Below are 10,618 nucleotides of genomic sequence, written 5' to 3'. Positions count from 1 at the left end.
AGAAATGCAGTTTTCAAGTCTAGTTAAGAAGGTTGCTTTACAAAAAGATTAAAAAGTAAGAACGAAATTCTGACTTACATGGTGGATCTTGGCTTGAATATTGTTGCTTTCCTACACATTCAGAATGATGCCTACCAAACTATCAGTACTGAGATCTGCCAGGACATCTAAGAAAATGTTTGCAGTAGTTGCATAAAAATCTGTTTTATTAGGGCTTGATCCAATGTTCATTAGAGCTAGTTGGAACCTTTTCAATGTCCGTGGTTTCTTTTAGCCTTCCGGGGGATAAGAATTCTGATTTATCACTTAAAAGGTGAAAAACAAACTTTAAATTCAATCCTTTAGACAAATCTTGCTCACCGTACTCAGTGTTCCTGGATTCAGCCTTTTGTTAGTGGACTTTCCCCGGTCTAATTCTGGCCTGGCTGGTCTCATTGTAACCAGCCTGTAGGACCAGTTTTTACTGAAGACATTCTCTGTTGGAGGGACTGTATTATGTAAATTGTTTTTCTTCACTTGAACTACCAGAAGTTTACTAGAAGCTACCAGAAGTCAGAGGTGGGAAAGGTCTTAACCTACATTGTAATATACCCTCCAAGCAGTAATGCCTGGATTGTCTGGTTCTGAGAAGCAGTTTGAGAACAGGGCATTTTGCCTAAGATTCATTTTTACAAATTATGATAATCTGAAAGTGCTAATGGAATAATGGGCTTCACCTGACATTCATGGTTTACTCTACACCTTGCAAAGGGGTTTGTAACAGTTCTTTTGTGGGACCCCCACTTACCCTAGCAATCTTTGTGACTGGCCAGGGTTGAGTGGGGGGAAGGGAACAGCTTTCCCATTGGTCATAAAATTCACAGAGCATTTCTTCTGAAGACAATAAAGCTAGGAGAAGGCCCCTTTATTTGCTGTGAAAATCATCACCCTTTCCGGCAATATAACTCCTGAAGAAAAGAGGGAGAAGGAAGAGACAGGACTGCATATCAAAGCAAAAAGAAGTGTTAAAAGGGTCTGTTGCCTCAGTATGACAGATAGACCTCAAAACCTAAGACAATGTAGCTCAGGGAAGGAAAAGAAATACCCTCAGACCTCACAACTAGTTTACAAAGCAAAATAAATTAGCATTAGAACTGGCTCTGGCCTCTTTTTCATCCTCCATTCTTAACTGTTCAGGAGTGTCCTCCTGCCTCATGTATGCTAACATCACTAAAAAAAATCTTGGATCTACCTGTGCTCATATAGATACCTATGTAGATGCCACAGTTACATGAATGAAAATTTTGCTGATCTGAGGGCACCTGAAGTCAATGATAGAATAAAGGACAAATTCTGGCCCGCCGGTGGGTCTGAGCTACAGAGTTCAAATGTGCATAACTTCAGTACTGGGGTTAGTGTCTGGATCCATCCATTGCACACAAATGGGGAATCTGCAAAACTCAGATACAGACACAATTTTGATTTTGCACATCTTCAGATTAGAATCAAGGGTCTCTTTCACATCCCACTAATTAGATATGCCTGGAGTTTCTTTAATAAGTAATGACAGAAAGGGCAGAATGAATCCAAAGTGGATATTCTGAAATAGTTACAATGAAAATTCAGCTTCCTTTTATTTCAGAAGCATTATATGGGCCCAATCTGGCATATATGCTTGTGAGTAACTCAGCCTCCACAAAGAAGACCTTTTGAATTGAATAGTACTACCCATGAATAAAATGACATGCATAAATGCGTCCAGGATCATGTTCTATGTCTGCATACTATGTGAAACATTCTTTCTCTGTTCTGAAGGTAACTCTTGTCTCTAATAATATATTATCACTGTATATATTTGGGAAGATCCATGCTTGAAGGGAAAAAGCAGAATATTTGAGTTGAGATGTGTTATGGGACTTAAGTGCAGGATTTTGCTCCCAGTTATGTTGACTTGTCTGACCAGGATTTTCTACTCGGGATCTCTTCTGATGTTTTGTGCTAGAACTCACTGGCCCAGTTCTGTTCTTGGTTTTCCTAGTATAAACTTGGAGATACCACACTGAAGTAAGCCACATCAAATCCACTGGATCCATAGCAGAATTTCTTTCCATATTTTCTCACCTTCCACTGCTGATTGGATGGGTCCCCTGCTCAACATGTAGATTTTGGATAGCAGAAGTGTGTAAACTGCTGAAAAAGGGATTTCTCTTAATGTGCTCCCTCCTTCATGACTGTAAGTCAAGAGAACAAGGGATGAATTGAAATCCCCACAAATACCCTGTAGGCATTCAGCACCTGGTCAGTATGGGCCTTTAGGAGGAGGGCAGTTCCTTCCCATAGCATTTTTTCTCTTTCTCAAGATGCAAGGAATGGAGTTGCTGTGCTCTTCAAAGGCTAAGTAGTGTCCTTTGGCAAGCGTCAGCGATGTGAGCATGACATGTAGGATACTTGTCATAACCGGTGTGTGACCTGTCTTTTCAGAATAAATCTGTCATTGGACAAGGACGATATCGGAGTCATTGTGTACAGGAAGTGTCTAGCTCTGCTTTTAATCACTTTCCCTCCATCCCCTTTCTTATCCCATCATAAAACCCTGTGCCTCTTTTCTACTTTATGATAAGAAAGAGCCACATCTTTTCTTCTGTCCCACAGCTCTGTGACTAAATTCACATTGTTAGTGACACTGCCGGCGAAGTGAATTGTCACCAGTGTCTCAAAGCCTTGGTTTTGTTATGGTTTCACCTCAGTTTGTGAGAAAACACCACTGCTGCTCTCTCACAAAACCGGAAAGTCACATTTCTGTCTCTTCTGCGAAAATACAAGGGTGCACTCTCGTCCTGGTAGATGTCATAGACATTTGGGCTGGCAAGGACCTTCACCGAGTCCAGCCCCCTGCCCCAGGGGCAGGAAGTCAGTAGCAATGAAACCCACATGGGCTGAATTTTGGTATGGGCCAAACCACATTTTTTCAGTTTCCCCTGAAAAATTTCCCTTTGAATTCTTTTGAAAACATGAGGAAAACTTAAGGATGTACTGGGATCTTTGCCAGGGCTTTAAGGTGTCGCTTTTGCTAGTTGACAGTTGCCTTGTCTGTCTTTGCCCCTTTGTGTGGTAACTTTGGAGCGGGAAGGGGCAACTGTGAGAGAGAAGGGCGTAGCCCCAACTATGTCCTGGGGTAAAAAAACCTGAATGTTTAATGCTCAAACATTTTCCTCCTAGAAGTCTCCTCTGAGCCCTTCTCTGAAGTCCTAACGTATTTTGCTTTCTTTTCTTTGTTCAACCCCTTAAACAGTGCAATGACCAAGCACTCAATCCAAATGTTGCCAGTGGGTATAAATCTGGGCCCCACCCTGCTCCAATGCCAAAGCACCTAGGAGAGGGGGTTATAAACCAAAGAAAATATCTCCTTCAACCTGCAAATGGTGGAATAAAGTAATGTGTTACTAAAGTAGCACCACCAAACTGACAGGCCGGTCCCTGATGTTGCATCCTGAGAAACATCTTTTTCACTGGTGTAAACTGGAATAATTCAGTCGATTTCACCTTTTCCCACCTAAGAACCTGATCTTAATTGTTGTTAAAACTGTACTAACTGCACTCTTTTTTTCTTTCTTTTCTTTCCATGTAAACTGTAATGACAAGAAAGAAGAACAGTGGTGGAAAGACATCCAGGGAATAAGACAATAACAGAGAATGGGTAATAGGTTGTCCTTCAGCACTTGTCAGGTCAAGAGGGCAGAAAACGATAGTGAGAGAAGCCCACTGTAAAAATCATTGTAGGTGGAGAATTTGTTCCATATTAGGGCTCCTGCCTGTAGTCCTTATTCACAGGCAAGACGGCTCCTGTGAGTAATCCTAATGCAAGCAGCTCTGCTGAGTTCCAAGGGAATTATTAATGGGAGCAATCCTTGTAGACTTGCAAGATTATCTTGCATTAATGTTCATTGACCTTATTCAATTCATCTAATTTATTTTGGCTTCTGGCTGAGTGACTATGGGCAAGTTGGCTCTTGAGCTTCAGTTTTTTTCCTCTGTAAAAAAGGGGCAACTGTACTTGGGACAGCTAATTTGATAATGGGCTTGATTCTGGGGTCCTTATATAGGCAAGCTTTTACTGAAATCACTGGTAGTTTTGCTGAACAAACAAAATAGTGATGGATCAGGCTTAATATTTGTACAGGGCTCGGAGGGTGTAAACTGCAGTGGGTTTCCTCCTAAAGAATGGTGTGCACCACGATCTGGCAAACATGTAAGCATTTGCAACTGGCTTACTAAATGGAAAATATTCCTATATCTCACTTGAACTCACACTTACATGCGTAGGACCTATGGAAGTTAAGGATGGTAGTTAAACAAGTTTAACCCTGATGGAAAACTTGAGAACAATTTGTTCCTTTTAAAAGCAGGATAAGAAGCTGTAAGAGAATGAGGGCTAGGAGCAGGACCCTTCCTAGTGAAATGGCTATTGTGGCTGAGCTGAGCTTTCCAGAATTAAAAATGAATTAGCAGAGAGAACAGGCAATAGGAAAAACTTGCTGTTTTGATATTATTGCTCAGAAGGAAGGATTTCTCTTATTGGGCCTGATCCAATACCCAGTTAAGTCAGTGGAAAAGCTCCCACGGCATTCAGTGCCCCTTTGGTTGACTTTTAGGCATTTGAATAAGAATAACCTTTGTGGGGTCTGATCCTATGAGATGCTGAGCACCTTCAGCTCCCTTTGAGCTCCTAAAAGTTGAGGGCCTCATCGGAGCAGGCAGTACAGAATGGAAAGGTGTGAGCACTTCACACCCGTGCTTCCTGCTGCAGGCTCTGCACCTTGCATGACTGAGAGCTGTCAGGGCCAATATGAAAGAGCCCAGGTCATGCTATTAGGTGGGCAGTGACAAGGTTCTTGTTCTTTACACGTGTAATACAGTGCGCACCAGGTGAGAAGGCTGCACGGGCAGGTAAGGAGATGGGAGCTGCTTAGGAGATGAAGGCTGCCCAGAAGAGTTTGTAGTCCAAAATGATAGGTATGAAAATGTAGGAGGAATGGAGGATAAGAGCTGAAAAGCAGGGAGGAGGAGGGGGACATTTTATTTGGAAGAGGTTTTCTGCCATTTGGCTCATGATCTCCAAATCTTTGTGCTCTGTATCCTTGATGTGCATTTCTTCACATTTAGAAGAGGATGGATTGTTACTTGGAAGACATAGCGTCTCTTTTAGATGTGAGGGTCTGTGCTTTGGTAGCTGGAGAGTGCTGGAAGTGAAGGAGCTGATTTTAAAAACACTCGGTGCATAACCCCATGTTTTAAGGACTTAAATGGTGATATTCTCTCACACCCAGATTAGTCCTCTACTCCATAAATTCTCCCATTGATTTCAGGTGTCTTAAACATAATAAAAAAAGACTATTCAGCCTGGGTAGGTCTGCTGCAGTTTGGCCCTAGAAGATCAGATGCACCATTTTAATGTAGGGTTTTCTGTATGTCTTCCATTTGATTATTTAGGATATTGTTTGGTTTTATTTTCCCTTCAGAAATTCAAATCCTGCTTAAATTTAAAGCATTGCTTACAGAGTGCAAAAGACAAAGGCTGGGAAAGGGGAAGAAAGAAATCCCCTGCAGTGTAGCTGAAAGACTTGAGCACCAAACAGGTCCTGAGAACCCTTGATTCCTAGTGGGCAAAATGGGAGCAGAGGATACTCAGCACCTCACAGGGTTTGCTGCTTTCACACACAGTTTTGCCTCGGTTCTTCCCAGGCAGCCTTTTGGTTTTGTTTCCTCTCCCCTGATGGCTGTGTTTTGATTTAGGGATATTTAACTGGCAAACAGTGCTAATTTTGCTGCCTTGTTTCATTCTGTCATCAAACATAACCTTTTCCTAGGGTTTGGGGATTAATTTTTACCTGTTACATGGTTATTGTTGCGTATTACTTTTACCTGCTCAGTTTTACGAATCAGCTAAGGTATTTGATTGGTTGTGTAACTAGGGTTCCAGTGTTCCTTCCTGTGATAAGACAACTGAAGCAAACCTTTCCTTATCTATTCACTTTTAAAACATTAATACTTTAAAAAGGAGCTATCTTTAAAGTTTAAGTTGACTCTTTTCTGGAGGCATGATCCTTATCCTTGCTCAGTTAACTTCAGTTTGTCTTCCTACCTGAGAAAGAAGTTCAGGTTTGAAGAAATCATTTTCAGTGTAAAGCCTTGGTTTTGGCATCTATGCTAAATGTATATTTTGGTTTGCATTTTGTCATGCTTACTTCAAAACTGGAGGATAGTTAATGAGGAAAGTAAAAAATCAGGGCTTTAACACTATTTTTTGTTGTTTTTTCCCCCTGGAAATACACCGGCAAATCTCATTTAAATCATGCAATTTAGAAATTCAGCCAAGATGTTGCACATTTCATAACAAGTGAGGTCACTTCAGTGCACTGAGCATTTTCTTTTCCTTTAGAAGCTGACTTTTCTCTTGCCCCAAAGCAGATATCAGGAATGGCAATGTAATAAACCATGTGATCAAAGACATCATACAGGAGTAGAATCACTACTTAATGGATAGCAAGAAAATCTGTAAGAAAAATCAGGATTCTCATTCTCCCTAACCCTCAGTGCCCACATACCTGTGGAAGTAGATTGCACCGTTTTCCTCATCCATTCATAAGAGCTGTGCCTTTGAGGGTTGGGAGAGATTTGCTCCGTGTTAATTGTATCTACAGGAGGTAAAACCCCAGATCCAGTAGGATGGAGAGAGTTGTAATCAGTAGAACTGTAGGAGACCTGCCCAGGAGAGGAGCCATTGATCTGTGCAGCAGTAACTGTGCTGGAGGGTCCGGGCCCGTAGGCATTCCAATCCTCTCTTTGTGGGCCATAGTGAGATCCCCAGGTTCCTGAAGTCTGTCCATGGTTGTCCATACTTGGCACATGATGATATCCCATATAATCTGAGTAGGGTGGCGTGGAGACGAAGTTTTGCACTGGCAGGTTGTTATTGTTGCACCTTGCAGATCCCGGATACATGCTGGCTTCTTTATCCAAGAGATAACTCACATACATGATGCTCATAGCCCGGCTGTGTCTTGCCAGGACATCCTGCTCCTTGCAGTGGTTGTTTGATCTCTTCCCCCTCCTCTTTCTTTCTCTCTCTCTTTTCTAGTCCTGACTGGCTCTATAAATGACTCATGCTAGCCCTGATGTCCCTTTACTACACATGATTAACAATGGTGTTACCAGGTGCTGGTGGTAACAGTTTACTAAGGTTCTGCCTGATGTCACAGATAACTGCCTGCCCCAAAATTACATTTGCATTCAAATGAAGGGCTGACCATGCAGGCAACCCCACCTTGCTGCTAGTTCTGGTGCTTCCTTTCTCACAGATTCTTTATGTATGCCATCCTGGTCCTATCCTCTTTAAATGCACTCTGACCTGCCTTGGTTTTGGCGCCATGTCACACACACAACCAGTAATGGTTTAGAAAGCTAACAAAATAAGTTAGTTGAGCAGTAAGTAGTTCCTAAGGGAAATTTTACATGGAAACACTGAAAAATATAGAAAAATAGCACCAAGGAAAACCCCCCAACTTATCTTATCATTCCTTATTTCTTTTGTGCCTGTACTGTGCTAAGCATTCTGAAGAGAGGAATATAGGAATATAGGTCTGTGCTTCAAGGAGCTCGGTCAGAATCTGTTCAGGTTCCACGTTCTGTTTGTCTAATACTTGATACCTGCCAGGTCCAGAGCCATTTTTATGTTCCGGTAGAGCCAAAATTTTCAATATTAAAAATATTTTCATACTGAAAACTAAAAAGTAGATTATGCAGTTCTGACGCAGGGTGATTAAGCACTTGCTCACACAAGCAGCCCTATTGACTTCAACCCATCTTTATATTGGTGAGCACCTACAAACCACAGTAGACCTATTAATTTTAAGCCATATTTATATTATCAAGGGCATACACAAGATGTCTCCATCCTATAGCAAGCATCTACTTACAGGGGAAGGCTCAGCATTAATGAGTGTACTGGTGGGGGTAAGTACTTGTCAAAATGAATCAGGATTCTGTGATTATCTTTAAAGTTTGATTGAAAGAGAGTCTGTTCTGATTGAGGACCCCAAAAATGGTTAATTCCCTCCCCCCTTATGCTAACTGGAAATGACTTATCTGTAATGACCCTGAACAAATTCAGTTTTAATTCTCTTTGGGGATCAGATCCTGCTACCTTTACTCTTCCTGGGCACATCTACATGAAATGTTTACTCTGGAGTAGACTAATTAACTCTGCAGTAAATGTCTCTGTTTATATGTGCAACCCTATTAGGCTGCAGGAAACTACTAAACTCTATAGCAGGTTAGTACTTGTAAATGTAAGTACTATCCTGTTGCAGAGATTTTTCCTCTGCAGTACTACATGTGTAGACACTGATGTGGCTGGCTGGGGTACAAGGGTGCTTCAGTGTGAGGGCTGCTTGTCAGCTAGCCCTGCAGTGGAGCATCCTTGTGACCCACCCTGCCCCTCTGCAGCACAAGGTGCATTGGAGCAGTCCTGGGCTGGCAGGATGCCCTCCCTCCCCCCAGTCCCCTGTCAGCTGGGGCTGCTCTGACATAGGTCAACAAGCTGCAGTCCTGGGTACACGTGTAAACATGGTGCCCAAGAGCAATAAACTCTGGCATGAATATATAGGTGTAGACATGCCTACCGAGTAGTGCCTTACCCCATGAGCATATATAAAGTAAAGCAGAATCCAGCTTTTTATCTTTAAGAAAAAAGTGGTAGCTGCTTCCTGTTCATGAACATGAACAAACCATCCTGGGATTAATGGAGATAAAACATGCAATAAAAATTCCACTTTTAATTTCTAGAGGGCTTATAATCAATAGTGAGGGAGAGAGGGTAGTTTTTTTTAATGAGGTAGACACCTTGGCACTGTCTTGGCATGTAACTGTGCCCTATTTCAGATTTTGAGAAAATCCTTCTAATAATGTGATACTTAACTGCACCTTTATTAATGAGCTGACAAGTTGAATGGATATTTTTGTTAAACAGGTGCAAAGTATAATGATCTCTTTCTTTGTTCAGAGGTGCATTTTTTCTTTAAGGGTCTTTTGCACTTTGACACCATTTAACCAGACCCCTCATCCTGGTTCCCAGAAGAAAGGAGTCTCTTCACACACCTGACAACATTACTCTGTTTCCTCTCCTGAGACGGGAACATCCTTATGTCCTGGTCACATTAGGGCTAGTAGCTGTATTTGTGGGAATTGTTTTAGGACATAATATTAAAGCTGGGGAAAAGGTGCAGACTTTTTTTCCATCAATATCTGTTAATGTTTTCCAGTGGTTTTCTTTGCTTCTTTGCTCTATACTTCCCATGAATGTTTGCTGGATGCAGTTTTACTGGCATGTATTGGTTTAAAAGGACCCTTTCAACCATCAAGGGAATGTTTGCAGAACCTGAAGCTTGCATTTGCACAAACAAGGATTTAGTGCCTGATGTGCTTGTAAGTTCAGTCAGTCATTATTTGCAGCCCTGTGGCTTATCTTACTAATCAAAACAGACCAGTACCTTTCACACGCTAAATAGTTGTTCTTAGTCAGTCCAGAATTAAAATAAAATTACATAAGCTTTTGAATAATGCACATAATTGAAGTAAATGTAATATAGATGCTTTAAGGACCACTAACGTGTGTATATGTGGCAGCTGCCTGATCATGTGATGATACAACTTCTGACCCAGGAGGACAGGCATATCAATGAGATGTCACATTGGTGTCAGAGCTCGCTGCATGAATTGGGACCATGGTTTTAGACCTGCTTGTATTAGATGACTAAAGCCATTCTACAGCTGTGATGTTAAATTCTTTGGTGTTCTAGCATAATGCAGCTCCATGGAAGTCATTCATCTATACAGAATATGTTTAAAATTCAATTTGATTTTTGTCTGTACTAGCAAGATGAATCCATATTGATCTTTCTTTATAATTACTTCTCTCTCTCGTTTTTTTTTTGAAGTGTCCATCACTGTAGTATCTCTGTGATTTAAACCCACAACTCCTTTCATAGAGTTTTCCAATACATTTTATTCACCCTTACTGCACCATAGAAACAAACCTGATGTGTTATAATTGTGGGTGCTTAACAGCTGCCAGACCTGGAGTGAGATGGTTATAATAGAAAAGACTTATCACTCATTGTAGTAATTTTATTTTAGTTACTTACCTTTTAAAATACTAATTTGTTCCAAAACTTATCTCCTTATAAAACCACACACACACAAACTCCCTCAAATGCAGATGTAACTATAAATCACTCACAGGAAGAAGTAGCAGTTGTTGTGGAACTCATTTACAGTACCACCAGTCCTAGCCCTCCAGCAATCTGGAAACTGCTTTCATTAAGTTTGTTCAACGTTACAGCTTTGTAACCCTTAGGAATATAGTGCAGTAACGGCCCAAAATATAGTAGGCATGATGGGACTTGGCAGCATAATTTGCATCTTGATCCGCTGAGCCTTAGTGTTCAGGAATGTTTGGATCACTGCTCTCTACTAACACCACAATTCTCAACACAGTCATAACACTACTGTGAGAGAGAGCTGGCTTTCACCCTTATTATTTAATAATACGGTATGCTTTTCTGCAGAGAAATCTTTTGCA

The 10,618-nt window shown here is 41.3% G+C and overlaps 1 protein-coding gene across 1 annotated transcript in view; it reads right to left on the bottom strand.

The window, feature by feature from the left end:
• LOC109300354 (homeobox protein CDX-1-like) overlaps window positions 1–7,017 on the bottom strand; it is a 33,037-nt gene extending 26,020 nt beyond the window's left edge. The window contains exon 1 of the mRNA XM_019521039.1: window positions 6,585–7,017. Within this exon, the coding sequence (XP_019376584.1) occupies window positions 6,585–7,017 (433 nt within the window). The remainder of the gene's footprint in view (window positions 1–6,584) is intronic.
• Between the last annotated feature and the right edge of the window lie 3,601 nt (window positions 7,018–10,618).

The sequence above is a fragment of the Gavialis gangeticus genome, unplaced genomic scaffold (assembly GCF_001723915.1).
Source record: "Gavialis gangeticus isolate Ggan-Ray unplaced genomic scaffold, GavGan_comp1, whole genome shotgun sequence".
In the NCBI taxonomy this organism is placed as follows: Eukaryota; Metazoa; Chordata; order Crocodylia; family Gavialidae; genus Gavialis; species Gavialis gangeticus.
The sequence above is the reverse complement of the archived record's forward strand: the minus strand, read 5'-3'. Positions and strand labels throughout refer to the sequence as shown.